This window comes from Chrysochloris asiatica, unplaced genomic scaffold (genome assembly GCF_000296735.1).
Source record: "Chrysochloris asiatica unplaced genomic scaffold, ChrAsi1.0 scaffold00133, whole genome shotgun sequence".
Taxonomy (NCBI): Eukaryota; Metazoa; Chordata; class Mammalia; order Afrosoricida; family Chrysochloridae; genus Chrysochloris; species Chrysochloris asiatica.
In genome coordinates this window covers 2,799,209-2,818,456 of record NW_006408651.1, presented here as the reverse complement: position 1 = coordinate 2,818,456, position 19,248 = coordinate 2,799,209, and the positions used below count along the sequence as shown (strand labels likewise).

Sequence of the window (19,248 nt, the reverse complement as noted above, 5' to 3'; positions counted from 1 at the left end):
GCCAAGTGGCAGCATCGATGGACTCAAGCGTGGCAACAGTAGTGAGGTTGGCCCAGGATTGGGCAGTGTTTCGTTCTGCTGTGCATAAGGTAGCTATGAGTCGGTGCCAACTCAATGGCACCTAACAACAAACAACAATGAGTCAGAACCAATTCAACGGCACTTGCCAACAACATATCTATTACATGGAGTTCTGCTGTGGTGCTGTAGGATCAGCACTGGACTTTTCATTTTAAGGTTGGCTGTTCAAAACCACTAGCCACTCCTCGGAAACTCTATACAGGTTGCTGTAAGTAGGAACCAACTCAACAGCACTTAACAACAACAACAATGTATCGATTACAGGAGCACTGGACTGCTAATTGCAAAGCTAACAATCCACACCTCTAACAGCTGCTCTGAGGGAAACAGATGAGGCTATCTCTTCCAGTACAGGTTTATAGTCTAGGAAACTCTACTGAGCAGTTCTATTCTGTCATAGGGTTGCTATGAGTTGGAATCAACTCGATGGCAGTGGCTTTGTTTTCTACATTTGTATTTTACATCTATATTGGCACAGCTCATTTCCTCTACCATTTAATAAATATTTATTTGGTATTTCAATCTGCAACATTCTCTCATATGTATAGGTTTGCTAGGAACTGGCTATTAAATTTAAGGAGCCCTGGTAATAGTGGGTTCTGTCTTGGGCTGCTAACCACAAGGTCAAGTGTGAGTCTACCAGCTAGCCGTTCCATGGCAGAAAGAGGAGGCTTTCTGCTGCCGTGGAGATTTACAGCCTCGGAAACCCTATATAGGGTCGCTATGAGTTAGAATTGACTCAATGGCTGTGTGTTTTTGTTTGGGCCCATTCATAGAAGCTGGTGTCATTTTGATCTTCTAATGGTCAAGGAAAAAAATAAAAGACATCGGGATTTAATATTGCACACGCTAATTGTTAATCGGAGTCCTGGTGTGGCACTATGGGCTTAATGCACTGGACTGCAAAGTCGGTTAGAACCTTTAGGTCAGTGGTTCAAAGTCACCAGCTGATGTTTGGAAACCCTATACAGGGTCGCTGTGGGTCGGAACAAACTTGACGGCACCCTACAACAACAATTATTATCCAACTTGGGCAAGAGAGAACAGTCAGGATGCATCCAATCCAGGGTTCATACCAGGAGAACACAGAGGATGGTGTTAGCCAAGCCCACTCCAATGCAGTGTCCAAGCCATGGGGTACTAACGCCTGTGTTTGGTAGAGAAATCTTGGATTTAAAAAAAAGATAAAAGACATCTAAGTAAATCTCTTTCCTTTACTAGAAACAAAAAAAAAGCTTCTCCAATTCGTATTAATTCTCACTCAGTGGTTTCTCCTTTTTGGTCATCTTGTTGTTGTTACGTGCCATCGAGCCAGTTCCGAAACTTTAATGTGTTTCTGAGGAGGAGCTGGTGAGCTTGAAACACCTACCTTGCACAGTCCAAACTGACTGCAGTCCAGCACATTAGCCATGGTGCCACACCAGGGTTCTTAGAAGAGTGATTAATAGGAGTAACTTTGGACTGAGACCAAATTCAAGTCCTGGCTGTATGACTGTGGGGAGCTTATGTGATATCTGTAAGCCTCAGTTCTGTATCTTTAAAACTGAGATTAAGCATAGTGTTCATCTTATAGTGCTAATGTGGAAATTAGCACAGCGTCTACTGTTAAATATTCAATGGCTAATGATTGTATAATTATTATGATTATTCTCAAAGCATGTGTCAACACTTTACCCTAATATATTTATTTTCTTCATGCATAAATTCACTCACATCATAACATGACTAGCTAGACAGACCTAGGTATTTTTATCAAAAGTTATGTAGGTTCCCCTCACCCCCACCCCACCCACAAACAGAGGTCTTTAACTCTGGCTGCATACTGCAATAACCTGGGAAGCTTTTTCAAGCTAAAGACGCTAAGTTCCATCCTAGACCATCTGAATCAGATTTTCTGGAGGTGGACCCCAACATGGGTATGTTCCCCAGGTCATTATTATGATGTAGAGTGAAGTTGAGAACCTCTACATTGAGCTACCCAGTCTTAACAGAGAAAAAAATAGAACAAAACAACAAAACAACAGTTGCTAGTGCATCGTTTCAACTCGTGGCAACCCCCCGTGCATCACAGCAGAACTGTACTCCATAGGGTTTTCCACTTTGGGAAGTAGATCACCAGACTGTTCTTCCAAGGTACCTCTGGGCAAACTCATCCCTCCAACCTTTATATTAGTAGCAGAGTGCATTAACTACCCAGGGACTCCCTTAACAGTTTTTGTTGGGTGTTGTCAAATCAGTTCCAACTCATAATGACCCTGTATAGGGTTTCCGAGGCTGTAAAACTTCATAGAAGCAGAAAGCCTCATCTTTCCAAAGCAGATCTGTTGGTGAGCTCGAACCTCACACCTTTCTTACAGTTATTAAGCAGTTGTTAACTGCCATGGAGTCTGTTACGACTCATAGTGACCCTGTATAAGCTTTCTGAGGAGTGGTTGGTGGTTCTGAACCACTGACCTTAGAATTAGAAGTTCAGTGCTTACCCTACAGCATCACACCAGAACTCCCCACTTAGCAGTTGTTGTTGTTAAGTGCCATTGAGTTGGTTCTGGTTCATAGTGACCCTGTATAGTGTTGCTGAGGAGTCTGGTGGTTTTGAACTGCCGACATTGCAGTTAACAATCCAGTGCTTATCCAACAGCACCACACAGGACTCAGTAAAGGCCCCAAATAAAGGATCAGAGCCCTTTAATATCTGAAGGTCAACTCCAAGTCCCTGCCACAGTACCTAGTATATATATCTAGGAAGTTTGGTCTTCTTGGTGCTTCACCTGTTTAGTCTCTGAGAAATAATTCGTTCTCATCCTAATAATAACACTAAATTAAATGATCCTTGCAGGAGTCCCTAGGTGGGTAAAAGCAGCTAACACAGTTGCTGCTAACCAGAGGCTGGAGGTCCAAATCTACTCAGAAGTATTTCAGAAGAAAGTCCTGTCAAGATACTTCCAGAAAACATCAGCCATTGAAGCTCCTACGATGCACAGTTGTACCCTGACATACATGAGGTGGACAAGAGTCAGGACGGACTCAGCCACAACTGGCTCCTGGTATTAAATGGTCCTTGAAGTCACTGGGGCTGCAGTTCCACTGGGAGCCGCCTTCCTGCTCTCCTCAATACGGACCCTGGGCTGAGGTCAGTAGCAGTGTGAAAAAACAAGCAACCCTGATCAGGAAAAGAGAGACGTGTCCCCTGCTGTAGATATGAACACATACGAGTCACCTCCACTTGAGAGCAAACACATAGGCCAAGTGAATATTGGAAAAATATGGTCTGACCATTTATATTTCAGAAGGATCCAAAACCAATTTAGACTCCAGTCAGTGGACAAAGTTCATATTCAGCAAAACAGCTCCAGTAGTTGCATCATACATACAACAGGGCAATTCAGAAATACAGATGGCGAGCCATGTACAAAACAATGCTTTCATTTTTTTCTTCTCCTTCCTACTGCTGACCCCGCGATTAGGGTAAAAAAATCTCAGCATCTGCTGCTACTAAGAATAGGCTGTGGAGAAGATTATTTATGAACTCGCAAGCACTAAGCCACCTAAAATGCTCAGAGACGGTCACAGTCAACGGCTATCACTCGATTGAAGGTCACACCGGAGATGTCCCATGCTAGGTTGAGTTACTCTCCAGTGTGTAGCTGGGAGCATGCGTCTAAAGCAACTACCTGCTGGGCCACTGTCAGGAGCCCATGTTCAGGTTAGACAAGATTCTAGGGAACTACAAGGTGCATGATGTTTAACTTGGCATGGAACTCACACAACAGAAATAACCAACAGCAAAGTCATGCTCCCTCAAGCAAACAGTGAAGCAGCTACAGAACTCTACTCTCATGGAAGCACAGCCTGCACCCTTCCTTAAAGTGGACAACAATTACCAGCCACTGCTGGGCATGTCAGGACTGTGGTGGTAACCTGGGACCCTAAGGCAAAGGGACGTCACCACATATTATTGAAAGATGCCTGAGTTTCAGAGTTGTTCTCATAAACATAAACTTCACATAACACATCAGGACTTGTTTCAGAAGCCTGGTACTTCCAAATGCTCCTCTTACACCACATAAACTTGTCTCAATTGGAGGAGCAAGCCATATATAATATGGAGAGAAATAACATTTACGTCTGTCTTATAAAGGCAACCTACTAATTACTCAGTAAGTATCCATTATAAAGCTCCTCATGATTCCACAGACAAAGCAACAGTGTGCATGAAATCGTGTCACACCCATAATATAGAAAGCGTTCACCATGGGTGAAATCTTTCTCTTCCCCAACTCCTTCAACTACGTTGTAGCAGACTGCGTCATTTGTTCAAATGTTGGCTGTCCCTCTGCACTGGAACACATTCCTGATCCCTTCAAATCAAGCTTGGCATGTGAATTGAGTGGAAGCAACTAAGACTCAACTCATGGTTCTGCTACTTTCTTTCTCACTTGCCATGAGACCAACATGCCCCACTTAGCACCTGGCCCTTCCGCCTGGGTTCTGAAATGAAGACTCCATTGAGCAGAGCGACAATCAACCCATGTAAGACATGTAATATGAGAAAAGGGAGAGAAAATTCTGGAGTACGCCTTTCAGATTGGCAGATACTGACTGCTGCTATTGCTGTGATGTCTAGTTGGTTCCAATTCATGTTGGTGTTGTTGTTAGGTGTTGTTGAGTTGGTTCCAACTCATAGTGTACTTATGAACAACAGGAGGAAATATTGTGTGATCCTGCACCAACCTCACAATTGTTGCGATGTCTGTGCCCATTGCTGCTACCACTGTACCATTGAAGCTTGCCCTCTTTTTCACTGACCCTCCACTTTACCAAGCATGATGTCCTTCTCCAGGGACTGACTCCTCCTGATAGTATGTCCAAAGTGTGAGAGACGAAGTCTGGCCACTTTGGCTTCTAAGGAGCATTTTGGCTGGACTTCTTCCAACACAGATTTTGTTTGTTTTGCTGGCAGTCCATGGTCCTTTTAATATTATCCTCCAACACCATAACTCAAATGCATCAATGCTTCTATGGTTTTCTTTCTTCACTGTTGAACTTTCACATGCATTTGAGGTTACTGAAAATACCATGGCTTGGGTCAGGTGCACCTTAGTCCTCAAACTTGACATCTTTGCTCTTCAACACTTTAAAGAGGACTTGTGCAGCAGATTTGCTCAGTGCTCTCATCGTTTGATTTCTTGTCTGCTGCTTCCATGAATTGGAACCAAGAAAAATGAAGTCTTTGGTAACTTCAATCCTTTTTCCATTTATCATGATGTTATTTCAAGTGAAGAGGACTTGAAACATTTACTTATGAAGATTAAAGAGCACTGCCTTCGATATGGATTACATCTCAATGTCAAGAAAACAAAAATCCTCACCACTGGACCAATAAACAACATTCTTATCAATGGAGAAAAGATTGAAGTTGTCAAGGACTTCATTCTTCTTGGATCAACTATCAACACTCGCGAAAGTAGCAGTCAAGAGATCAGACGACGTATTGCACTGGGCAAATCTGCTGCACAGGAACTTTTTAAAGTATTGAAGAGCAGAGATGTCAGCTTGAAGACTAAGGTGCGCCTGACCCAGGCCATTGTGTTTTCAATAGCCTCATATGGATGTGAAAGCTGGACAGTGAATAAGGAAGATCATAGAAGAATTGATGCCTTTGAGTTGTGGTGTTGGAGGAGAATACTGAAAGTGCCGTGGACTGCCAAAAGAACCAAGAGATCTGTTTTGGAAGAAGTGCAGCCAGAGTGCTCCTTGGAGGCCAGGATGGCTAAGCTTCGTCTCTCCTACTTTGGACATATTGTCCAGAGGAAACAATCGTTGGAGAAGGATGTCATGCTGGGTAGGGTGGAGGGTCAGAGAAAAAGAGGAAGACCCCCAACGAGATGGATCAGCCAGGTGGCATCATTGATGGACTCAAGTGTGGCAGCGGTAGTGAGGTTGGCCCACACTCATAGCGACCCCATGCTGTGCATGGGGTCGCTATGAGTCGGTTCCGACTCGATGGCACCTGACAACAACAACAACATTTATTGGTCCAGTGGTGATGGTTTTTGTCTTTACAATGAAAGGCTGTGGTATTTTAAGTCCTCTTCACTTTCAGCAAGCAACATTGAATCATCTGCATATTGCAGGATATTAATGAGCCTTCTTCCAATCCTGGTGCCATGTTCGTCATGGTTGTAAATCTTTATGGGAGCAGAACACCTTATCTTGCTCCCATGAAGCATTTGGTAAATTCAAACTGCTGACCTTGCAGTTAGTAACCCCACACATGCGCTACACTACCAGGGTTCCAGATAGTGACTGTGACCTTGAAAAATAATGCCACATTCCAGAGTATCATTACCTCACAACAGTATCATTGCACAGATGTATGCTAATGAAAAAGAAGCTTTGGTAGCGTAGTGATTACGTAGTGGTTATGAATCGGGCTGCAAACCGCAAGGTGAGCAATTCGAAACTACCAGCTGCTCCACAGGAGAAAGATGAGGCTTTCTGCCCCCATAAAGATTTACAGCCTCGGAAACTCTCTTCAGGGTCACTATGAGTCGGAACCGACTCGACGGCACTTATCAATAACAACATGCTAACCAAAAGGTTGGAGGTTTGAATCCACCTAAATTAAAGGCGTGGCAATCTGCTTCCAAAAAGTGAGTAACTGAAAACCCTAGGTACCACAACTAGACTCTGAACACGTGGGTTACCGTGAGTTGGAATTGACTCAAGGGCATCTTCAATATACATAGTGAGTGTCTCTGAAAATATCAACTTTCTATACTACATTGCCCTAGTCTCTAGTCTTTGTATTCAAAGCATTTCTCCTGTAGAAATAAATCAGTGCTTTTAAAGGTCACATTGAGTGTTCCTCTTATTTCGTGATTCATCAAGCAGTTAACAAAAGAAGAAAACAACAATTCTCTTCCTCCCACAAATATGAACAGCTTCCTGTTTCTGATCTCAGTTGAAATATAATCTCAAAGGACATCTTTCAAACAGCAAATATCACCTCTCCCAGGACACATCAGGACATTCTTATGACCACTCAGCCAGCCAGATGTGTATAATCAATTGCATGGTGTTGGCTCTTTGTTTTGTTTTAGCTTACTTTGGTCAACCTGGTCTCCTAATGAAATTAGGGTCTATGTTATATCCTTCCATATATCACTAGTATAGTGGTTCTGTAGGATAAACACTGAACTGCTAACCACAAGCTTGGTGGTTCAAACCCATTAGATGCTTCTTGGAAACCCTATACAAGCTCACTATGAGTCAGAATCGACTCAACTGCACTGAACAACACTGTATAGCATTTAGTGTGTGGCGCTGTAGAATAAGCACTGGACTGCCAACCTTAAGGTAAGCAGCTCAAACCTACCAGCCACTCCTTAGAGACTATACAGACAGGGTCGCTATGAGTCAAAACCAACTTGATGGCACTTAGCCAAAACAAGTACAGAACCCAGCACAAAGTAAATTCTTAATAGCTGTTTGTTATACAGATAGATGAAGGGATAAAGTCAACATGACAGCATAAAGCTACATTGTTGTTCAAAACATAATAAGTAGAAAGCAAGCTGTTGTCCAACAGAAATGTGTGGCAAAAGGTAAGAAACAAAGTTTTGAAATTTCTGACTTTTGAACTTACTTTGGTGTTTACGCAAAGGCGCTTATATTTCATGTGCTAAATAAGCACAGCTGGACACTCAAAAGACCCTCTGTGGTACAGTGAATTATGGTTCTACCATGACCTTGTAAATGCCACCAAATGATTGTGTGGGACCATGCAAATAGGGTGAATAGGACTCTAACATAGAGATTGGCTAGTTTTGCCATCCAGTTATGCTTAAAATGAGCCACCTCAGAAGAAGGAACAGATGATCCCAGGACCATCAAGAAATAAGAGCAGAGCAGATCCTTTGGACCTTGAGATTCCTGCAAAAAGCAGCAGCATTGGCAGAGGCAGCCAAGACAGGGGCATGGAGAGACAGAACATCAGGCTTCCTGTACTATGGGCCAAGTAAAGTTGTGTGTCTTCAGGCAGGAGGTTGGTTTGGAGAAATGGGTGCCCTTTGGGCACTGATCAGTAGTGCTAAAGAAGCTTTAACACTCGTGATATACACATTGGGCAGAGGCTAAGGGACTGACAAGCTGAGAGACCAAGAATAAGAGCAAGGTGTGCCTGCGGCCTGGCTGAGAAGAGGTGTTCCTACCTGGAGTTCTTTGTGATCTTGAATTATACCTTGTTAACTTCCCTAATGAACTCCCTAATCATGAGTATTGTATGTGAGTTCTGTGTGGCCACTGCAAAGGATTCTCAAACCCAGTGTCATGGAAGGGGTGGTTAGTGTCAGAACAGTGTAAAGAAGGTTGTAGGGTGGATGCTTGTCTGATATCTGCCTCATAGGAATTGGCCTTGGGCTGGTGATTCTCCACCTTCCCCTTTGTGAAGTTGGAGGTGGTCAGACATGGCCTGCGTGCCATTTGTTGCACACTTCTACAACCAGCTCTGTATTTCACATGGAGAGACATAGTTCATCATTCTCCTAGGCTAAGATAAGGTCACCGGTGTGCTACGTGTCCTGGTCACCAAGTTTAAGAGGGTTGTGACTAGGCAATACTGCCTAGGTTCTCACAGCAAGTATCAACTCCCACAGCTGCCATCCACATCTGTCAGCATGAGACGCAAGAGCCAAAGGGTTATTTTCATATACAAATGGGTGCAAAACGAAGGTCTTTCCAGAAATGAGGGGACTGAGTTGTCAGTAACTCAGAACTATTCATTTAAAACAATCAAACAAAATAACATATTCAATATACAGAGCCCACTGAAACAAAACGATTTGCCTCAGAAAGAACTTAACACAGGCAGGTCTGTTTGGGATTCTTGTCACTGTGCAGTTTCACGTAGACGTGCAGTTGCAAAGTGGCATTCCAATGCATGACAAGGACCTCCTAACTGAACATGCGGCTTCTATCTTTGCCACTTTGCAGCCACAGAGACCCTTGCTGAAGGCTCATTACACCTCAGCTTAAGCTTCCCTTCTCCTTATGTGATTCAGAGTAAGAGCCACAGATCTTACAAAAAGCCTCCAGGGATCACTTGCTGAACCTTTTATGATCCTTAAACATACTAGGAAGAGCACTTGCTCTGCCCTCAGCCAGAAAAGCTTTCCTGCAGACAGTCCTAGGAGACCCTCTCACTTCCTTCAAGTCTGGGCTGAAATGTCACCTTCTTAATGATGCCTACTACATCCAGCTTAGGAGCTTTCTGGTAGCATAGTGGTAACAAGCCAGGCTTCCAACCTCAAGTTCAGCAGTTCAAAACTCCCAGTGGTTCTGTGGGAGAAAGATGAGGCATTCTGCTCCTGTAAAGATTTACAGCCTCAGAAAACCTGTACAGAGTCGCTATGAGTCGGAACCAACTCCACCGTACTTAACAACAACAACAGGCAGCTTGTATGAAAGTGCAATCCCCCACCATCCTCCTGACCCTGTTCTATTCTTCCCCCGTAACACTGGTCAACTTCTAACATTCTTATTTCATTTTCATTATGAATTGTTCATTTTCCCCTACCAGAATGTTAGCTCCTAAAGGGCAAGGGGTTTTTGTGTTGCTGTTGTGTTTTACACTGATGATATCACTAGTGCCAGGGAACCTTCATGGTGTGATGGTTAAGTACTTGAAATCTAACCATGAGAGAAAGAACTGATGGTCAGTCTCTGCAGAGATCGCAGTCCATGGCTAGTTCTACTCTGCTACAGGGAATCACTACAAGTCAGAATTGACTCAGTGGCACAAAAAACATACTAGTGGTGGCTATAGGATAAGCACTGGACTGCAAACCACAAGGCCAGAGGTTCAAACCCACCAGCTGCTCCTTTGAAACTGTATACAGCATTGCTATGAGACAGAATTGACTTGATAGCACTTACCAACAACGGTGGTGGTGCTATAGGGTGAGCACTGAACTGCTAACTGCAAGGTCAGTGGTACAAACCCACCAGCCACTCCTCAGAAACCCGACATAGGATCACTGAGAGTCAGAACCAACTTGGTGGCACTTAACAACAACAACAGTGCCTAGATTGGTGCCTAATATATTGCTGTTGTTGTTGTTAAGTATCATGGATTCGGTTCTGACTCATAGCCACCCTGTACATGGTTTCTGAGGCTGTAAATCTTTACGGGAGCAGAAAGCCTCATCTTTCTCCCATGGAACAGCTGGTAGTTTCAAACTGCCAACCTTAAGGTTAGCATACCATAAGCCTATCTTGTCTTGGGGAGTCTTGGTGTGGCACTGTGGGTTAATGCATCAGATTGCAAAGCCATTTGAACTGCAAGGTTGGCAGTTCAAGCTCACCAGCTGCTCCTCAGAAACTCTATACATGGTCAATATGCGTTGGAACCGACTCGACGGCACTGAACAACAACAACATCGTGTCTTGGAGCCCTGGTGTGGTGCTGTGGGCTAATGCATCAGGCTGCAAAGCCATGTGAACTGCAAGGTCAGCAGTTCAAGCTCACCAGCTGCTCCTCGGAAACCCTATACAGGGTCACTATGGGTCTGAACCGACTCGACAGCACTGAACAACAATAACATCGTGTCTTGGAGCCCTGGTGTGGTGCTGTAGGATGAGCACTCGACCTGAAAGTCAGCTTGAATGGCAAGGTGAGTGGTTCACACTTACCAGTCGCTCCTCGGAAACCCCATACAAGGTCAGTATGAGTCTGAACCAACTTGACAGCACTTAACAACAACAATCCTGTCTTTAACTTTGTCTTCCCATAAGCTTTAGCATGCATTTGATATTTTTCTTAAAATTACATCCGTATTTATAGTAAACGCAGTGATCTTTTCATTGATAGCTTATGGGGAAGATGGGTTAACACTACCAACTACCCTTTCTCAGATGTCAGTAGTCATTGTGGGTTGCTTAGTGGTATCTAGCATACAGGAGAACTAGCTATTTTCTAAATAGTTCAATGGGGAAAAACATCAGCCCTCAGAGACCTAAGAGACCACAGCTCTAATCAGACACTCAGGACTGCTATGAACCCGAGCTGATTCAATGGTATCTGAGATACACACACAAGGTCAATTGTGCTCTCTCCTCTCCGAATGCATTAACTTTGTATAAGAAAGACTTGATACAAATCACATTGCCTTATTCTCCAGTATCCATATTCAAAGTGTTTCTCCTATAGAAACACTTAGTTTCTTTCAAAGGCCACATTGTCTTCCTGTTATTTTGTAATTCATCAAGATGGTAGTCAAGCAAATTCAGAGAGGAAGAAAGTGACATGAAGGAGTGAATCTTCTCCTTCCAGAAAACATGAATAGCTTCCTATTTCTGTAGTTATAGAAGGTTCATACAGTACGGTTAGATTTAAAACACTGGCTGGTTCAAAACAGCGCCAGAATAACAGAAGATGCTGGGTTGCTTAGAGAAAATACCAAGTAATTTATCATTACTTTTGCTTTTTCATGACTGGGTCAGATTTTCACCTGCTCTAATACCACTTGTTGAGAAAACTATCATTTGGAAAGAGAAAAAAACTCAGTTGCCCAAATCTGAGGTTGGCTGGAATGGTAGTGTTTACATTCCATAGTTGGCTAGGATCTTACCCCATGGAATGCCTCAGAAAGGGACTTGCTCAGGCCACAATGACGTCAGCAAGCTTTGACCAAACATTGCCTTAGGCAAGTATACATTATACATTAACTTACACATTATATAATGCATAGAGCTTCAACATTATACATTAACTTCCCACTCCATGGTTGCCCAGTTAAAGACACTTAGAGGAAGGAATTCACTTCCATTATAACTTCCAAACTAGGCACCCACCCACCACCCATGTGTCCTCCTCTGTGGTGAGCAGAGAGCAGGGAACATGTGTGCGATACTGTTAATAACAGGTCTGCCTGGAGGTTGCACGTACTTGTGAAATTGTGAAACACACTGTGTTGTAGACGCGGGGCTGCCGATGTGGAAGGTCACACAATTGGATGTGAATTCCTCTTGGGTAAACTGACTTTGAGTCAAACAGACTTCCTTGATCCTTAATCCGAGCATCCACTGCCTGGTTGTGTTGATTCTGACTCATAACTACTTGTTGTTGTTGTTGTACCTTCAAGTCGGTTCCGATTCATAGTGACCCTGTACAGGGTTTCCAAGGCTGTAAATCTTTATGGGAGCAGAAAACCTCATCTTTCTCCCACGGAACAGCTGGTAGTTTCCAACTGCTGATCTTGAGATTAGCAGCCCGAATCGTAACCACAACTCTATACGACAGAGTTAAACTGCCCCATAGGTTCCCTAGTTGTAATGGAGCTCTGGTGTGGTGCTGTAGGATAAGCACTGGGCTGCTAACCACAAGACTGGTGATTCAAACCCAACAGCTACTTCTTGGAGATCCTATAGAGGGCTGCTATAAATTGGAACTGACCCGATGGCACTTAATAACAACAATGGGTCAGAACCGACTCAACGGCATTAACAACAACAACAATAATCTTATTGGGAGCAGGTCACCCGATCTTTTCTCTCAAGGAGTGGCTGGTGGGTTCAAACTGCTAACCTTCTGATGAGTAGCTGAGTGCTTAACTGTAGTGCCACCAGAGATGTGTGTTGTTGTTACGTGCTGTCGAGTCTGCTCCGACTCATAGCAACATAAGCACAACAGAACAAAACACTGCCTGGTTCTGTGCCATCCACACAATTATTACACGCGAGCCCACTGCTGCGGCCACCGTACCCATCCACTGCTTTGAACAGCTACAAATTTTCATGAAGCTCAGAGTCCCCTACAGGACTTGTTTACAAAGAGCACACTTGCCAGTCTGTTCAACCCAAGATTCTGAGTCTGTAGGTCTGATGCAAGACCAGACAATCTGCTTCGTCTGAGACCTCAGGAAATACCAATGCACATGTTTAAGGAACCCCATCTCTAAAATCTAATTGAGTTACTGAAAAGTCTCTGGTTGAATAAGGACTTGAAAGAATTTAAACCACCTTCATGTCTGTCATTACATTCATTCACGGAGAGACTGTCTATATGGCCTGTCCTTGGGATTTTTGTAACTTATTAGGCAAATCTCCATGCAGGCTTACCTCATCTTAATCAATACTGTTGGGGATAGTAAACTGAAAAGAGAAAAATAACTTTGCAGCCATATGGGCTGTGGGAAACAGGAATGGTTTCAGGCTGCAGAATCTTTTATTTAAAGTTTATGAAAGAAACATCAGAGTCGCCTGTCCAATCATCAACGTCAGAACACGTATTTGTCAACTACACCCAGGTTAGAGAGTGAGACAGCATGAGGCGCCACAGGCCCCGTGTTCTCTCTCTCCAGCCACTCCCAACATCTCCTTGGAATGGAGAAGCGGTTCACACAAGGTGACAGGGATGGCCCTCGAGCTGCTTGGCACTGGCCGGACTCGACGAGTGTTCAGAATCACACTCAGCATGGAGAAATCCACTCTGGCCCTGGACACTTGCCTCCTGGCATAAATTCACTTACATTTTTACTCAATTACTATTTCTAAGAACAGAGACAAAAAAAAAAGTGCAGAGCCCCAGTGCTCAGCAGCTTGGTAGGGAAGGCTTGAGAGGAATCTGTGGAGTTTTCACATAGACATGGAAGCTGGGTGGGATTACAAGACCCCCCTGCATCCTCTCACCCTTTCCACACTCACAGAAATACTTTGGATCTTCCCAGTCCCACTGAAGAGCACAATGGGGTTCCTAGGTTTCTTGACCAAAGAAAGAGGGAAAACTTGAAGCAACGAAGTGAGAAGGAGTACTCTAAGGAGAAAAACCATCCTAGGAACCAGGAGAGGTCTCTCAACTTGGTTACTGTGGGAGAAAATGATGAAAAGAAACTTAATCCAAAGTAGAAGGTAAGAAATTTATCAAATTAATGGGACATGAGAGCAAAAGGAAGGGAAGAAATATTTGGGGTCTCTGTGGTTAATGGCAGAAAGTATCCAGGCCAGAGCTGAATGCAGATTTGTGGCTCTGTGCCTCATAGCTCTGTGACCAGGGATAAGGTGCTTACCTCTCAAGCCACAACTTCCACAACTTCCTGAAAAACGGGGACTGTCTTCCATGCCCTCCCTGACATTGGTAGGAGGATTACGATGATGTGTCTTAAGTACCAAGGGCATAGGAGGTACTCACTAATGTTTTCCTTCAACCATTCCCTTTGCTTTTCCTTCCAATGAGAGTTAATGGAAAAGAGCAGACTTATAATTTCTTGGTTTAGATAGTAAAATAAAATTAAAATGTAAAGCTTGAAAACCAAATATAATCAGTCTCACCAAAGGGAACCTTTTAAACACAGCTTGTATCCTTTCACTATTTTTATTCATAAGGCAGCTTCCAGCTACCTTGAGGCTTTCTACCTTCAAATAAATGTAGGCTCCTCCTCTCAAAAAGGAACTTGGTGTGGAGCTGTAGGATCAGCACTAGACCATAAGGTTGGTGGTTCAAATCCACCAGCCACTCCTCAGAAACCCTACATAGGGTCACTGTGCATCGGAACCCAGTCAATAGCACTTACCAACAGCAACTCTCAATAGGATCCACCCTTTTTGAAGAAATCCGTTTCAAAATCAAAATCAGACCCATTGCCACTGAGTCGATGCTGACTCATAGCAACCCTTATGACAGAGTAGAACTGCCCCACGGAGTTTCCAAGTCTGTCAATCTTTACAGAAGCAAAGGACAGTTACATTTTTCTCTATCAGAGTGGCTGGTGGAGCAGAAAAACTGACATTTCGGTTAACAGTGAGCCCTTTAACGGATGTACAGCGCCAGGTGTCCTTAATCCAAGTTCAGAAACAAAACCCACAGCCATCGATCGAGTCAACGATGACTCACAGTGACCCTATAGAACACACTAGAACTGGTTCCTTGTAGTTTCTGAGGCTGTAAATCTTTACAGAACCAGAGTGGCCTCATCTTTCTCTCAGGGAGCTCCTGGTGGGCTTACCTGAAGACCTCACAGTTAGTAGCACAATGCTTAACCCACAATTCCACCAGGGTTCCTTCAATCCCAATTCAGGCCACTGTAAATAAACTGTCCCAAATCCTAAGAATCAAGGTTGTTGCTATTGTTGTTAACTGCTACTGTTGTTGTTAACTCTTGGTTCCGTGCACAACGGAAAGAAATGCCACCTCCTAGCTTTGCACCATCCCCATGATTGGTTGCAGATTGGACTGTTTTAATCCACAGTTTTAATTGGCTGATCTTTAGAAGCAGATCACCAGGACTTTCTTTCTAGTCCATTTTCATCTGAAAGTACCACTGAAGCCTATTCAGCATAGTAGCAACACACAAGCCTTCAGTGGCAGCTGCACAGGAGGTGTGGTGGCCAGTAATCGAACCCACGTCTTCCACATAGAAGGAAAGAATTATACCACCGAACAAACTGCACAGCAAAATAATCAAGTGAATCTGGTTTCTACTATGGTAGTTAAAAACATTTCCTTATTCCCTATCAAGGAGCCTGCCCACAGTTAGAATCAATATAATCCAAACCGTATCAGGACCTTAAAAATTCTGAATGAAGCAATATCAGACTATTCCATTTCTGCTCTTCCAGAGCATGGTGCAGGGACAACCTGGGCCACTGAATTCCTTGAGTGTCAAAATCATCCAAGTCCTATTCATCTTTCTGGTCTCATTGCCCAGCATACAGCAGGCACTTAATACATGCTGACTGAATTACTGAATGTCCCAAATCATAAAGGGGTGGAGATCTCTGGTGCCTCTTAACACAGAGCACTGTCTCTACAGAATTTGCACCGATGCTAAAGTCAGGTCTAAGTGGTTTAAGCAAATGGTATGCCCCCATGTCCAGTCAGCTGAGCTCCTGGTCCATGAAAATTCATTTTCTCATGCAATACAGAAATATCAAAATGAAAGTCAAAACTTATGTCATTAGCATAACTCTCCCATAGGCCTCCCTCCAAAACCTCCAAGGAGAGAAAATCTCCTTCTTCTACTTCATTTCTGGAAACATTCATTAATATAACCAATGTTGTTGTTGTTGTTGTGTGCCGTGGAATCGGTTCCGACTCATAGCAACTCTGTACAGGGTTTCCAAGGCTGTAAATCTTTACGGGAGCAGAAAGCCTCATCTTTCTCCCGCAGAACAGCTGATAGTTTCAAACCGCTGACCTTGCGGTTCACAGCCCGATTCGTAACCACTACGCTACCAGAGTTACCTTAATGGTTTAGATAGTAAAACAAAATTAAAATGTAAATCTTGAAAACCAAATATAACCAATAGCACTGAATAATTTGTATAGAAATTGTTAAACGAGAACCTAATTTGCCATGTGAGTTTTTCACTTGAAACACAACAAAATATTTTAAAAGACATTAATTGGGCAACTACTTTGTGCCAGGAATAAGAATATAGATATAGAGAAGACATAGTCCATACCCTTCTATCTACCACCATAGGGACCTTTGACATTCAGGTCATATTCTTCATCTCCCACAGGAGTCAGCAGATCAATATTTCCAATCACCCTGTAACTATTAGAATACATATCTCATAGACCCAGAATCCATTTTTTTTCTTTTTTCACATAGTGCAATCAAGTCATCATATTATTTCAAAGCTATTCATAGATTTTTCTCCTTTAAACTCTGAATAGAAAATTAAGGGCACAATTGTGATTGTTCAGCATGTTCGAATTCTATTTTACTTCTGATGGGTTCCCTACAAGAGACAGATAGGATAGACAGACTTGATGTCACTATGTCAAATGAGGTATAAAGAGACAAGGATACTCACCAAGGTACCCACAGAGCACCTGGGACTGTCTGGAGCACAAGCTGCCCACTGAGCCAGAGGGTGTTGTAACAACTGGGCAGACAGCTAGGAGTTTTAAAAAGCACAGTCATTAGCTAATTTTACTGAAGAGATGCCTTGCATAGAGCTAAACAAAGAATCAAAGTAGAAGAGGGACTCACTGAATGATCTTTTCATTTCCACGATAATATAAGCTCCCTGCTACTGAGGACCACAGGATAAACTATGAGCCAGAAGATGAGACACTAAATGATCCGCAGAGGATCTCTGGATTCTAGTTCCAGATCTTCTGGCATCCCTAACTGGTCTAGGAGGCTCCTGAACTCACTTTTTCCCTGAGTCCCACACCCTCTAGTCCTAGAGAAACAATGAACAATTTCTATGTTGAAATGGCAAAATGAATACCTTGATGTATACGGTTTCCAAGGAACAGCTGGTGGGTTTGAAGATAATACACTTCAAATTATACACATTGAAACGGCTGAATGTTCAAAGACTTCTCTATCCACAGTAGAGTATAGGGTTTTCATGTGAAAAGATTGGGATCGAAACACCAGCTTTGTTACAGATTAGCTGTGAATCTTTGAACAAACCCCATAACTTACTCAAACCTTTGTTTCTATGACGTAGGCAAAACTACTCCTGAGGGTTTTTATAAGAGTGAAATGATATGATATATTTAAAAGGGACTGACACATCAAAGATGCTCAAGAAATGTAATAATATTGTTGTTGTGTGCTATTGAGTTGGTTTTGATTCACAGTGGTTTCAGACCTGTACAGGGTTTCAGAGAGCGACTTGTGGGTTTCACCTAGCAGTTAGCAGTCCAGGGCTACATCAGAGCCTACAATAATATTAGTTAGCTAATTCATACTACTGTCTTGTAGGTCTACCATTGGAGTCCTGGTGTGACTCCTTGAAAACCTTATACAGGTTCGCTAGGAGTCAGAACCAACTCAATGACATTTAACAATAACAGGTTATAATAACCTGTTATGGATATAAACCTTTCCTAGGTCCTGGTGTGGTGCTGTGGGTTAATGCACTAGACTGCAAAGTCGGTTGGTGGTTCAAGCTCATCAGTTGCTTCTTGGAAACCCTCTACAGGGTCACTATGGGTCGAAACTGACTCGACAGCACTTAACAGGTCCTTAGAAATATTTAGAATTCACGAGCCTTCTATCATTCATAGAGGGAATATCTTCCAAAAACAACACTACCACCATTCAGACCTGACATAGGAACAAAGGACAAAGGTCTTGTGAGTTCCTTTTGCAACTTTTTCCTTTTTTGCCAGATTTGTGCCTTATATCACTTGATTTTAAATGAAAATATATATACACTTGATAACTTACCTTCTCCAGTCTTCTCTAATAACATGTGCCCCACTAATCAGATACCAGGGACATATTTTCACACATGTATGGATCACACCCTCCCAGTCAGACACTCTCTGCTGGAAACACAGTCTGGCCGACCTGAGAGGCTTGAGAGCAGGAAGGTTCAAGCTAACAGCCTCCTGTGCACAATGGCTGCTATCATATTGCGATCATATGCTGCTTCCAGCTGACATCTGCTCCCATATGTTCCCACCAATAAGCAACCATGTTGTTTATTTTCAGAGCCTTCTCCGGAGTATTACAAAGGGAAAATCCCCTCAAATAACCGATCAGCAAAGACAGGAAGCTACATGGGATATAAACTGTTTGTCACAAGATTAGCAAATCAAACAAAGTTCTCTCATTCAGATCTGATCTTGAAAAAGAGATGCTGAAAGTTACCTTAAAAAAAAATCTCTCAGAATATTACAAGATTAAGGCAGACTACGCACAGAGAGTCACTGGTTCTTCAAACTGTGGAACTATGCATTTCTTGGGGGGCGGGAGTGGATTTAAGTCCTTTTCCTGGGAAACAGCACCTTCTTCAGGCCAGTGTATGTGGTGGTGCAGACAAAGAACAATTCTAGTCACTGAATTCAGAACTCTGAAATCTCCCAAGATCACTTGGGCCATCTGAAGTCTAAGTGGGAACAAGGCAAGGTAACTACTATCGGAGGTTCCTTCCAGCAGGTGGTCCTCAAGTACGCACCTGTGGCTTATTTTCACTCCGCTAGAAATGCGTGGTTATGAAAATACATTCTTTGTCTTTTTTTAAAGCAGGACCTAACTGGTTTTATATTTGTTTGACCGATTGCTTTTAAGGACACACATAAGCTAAGAAGCGTAAGTGCTTAGCTGCTAACTGAAAGGTTAAAAATAAGAATTCACCCACAGCTGCCTCAGAATAAAGACCTGACAATCTCTTCCAAAAAAAATCAGCCACTGGGCACCC

General features: G+C 43.1%; 1 protein-coding gene across 2 annotated transcripts in view; it reads right to left on the bottom strand.

The window, feature by feature from the left end:
* The window catches only part of TGFB2 (transforming growth factor, beta 2), a 138,281-nt gene that overhangs the window by 99,751 nt on the left and 19,282 nt on the right, over positions 1 to 19,248 (bottom strand). Inside the window, exon 2 of one of the 2 annotated variants that reach the window (XM_006869695.1) lies at positions 16,900 to 16,983. The exons of the other annotated variant lie outside the window; for it this stretch is intronic. Within the exon in view, the coding sequence (XP_006869757.1) occupies positions 16,900 to 16,983 (84 nt within the window). The remainder of the gene's footprint in view (positions 1 to 16,899; positions 16,984 to 19,248) is intronic. 2 annotated transcript variants of the gene reach the window in all.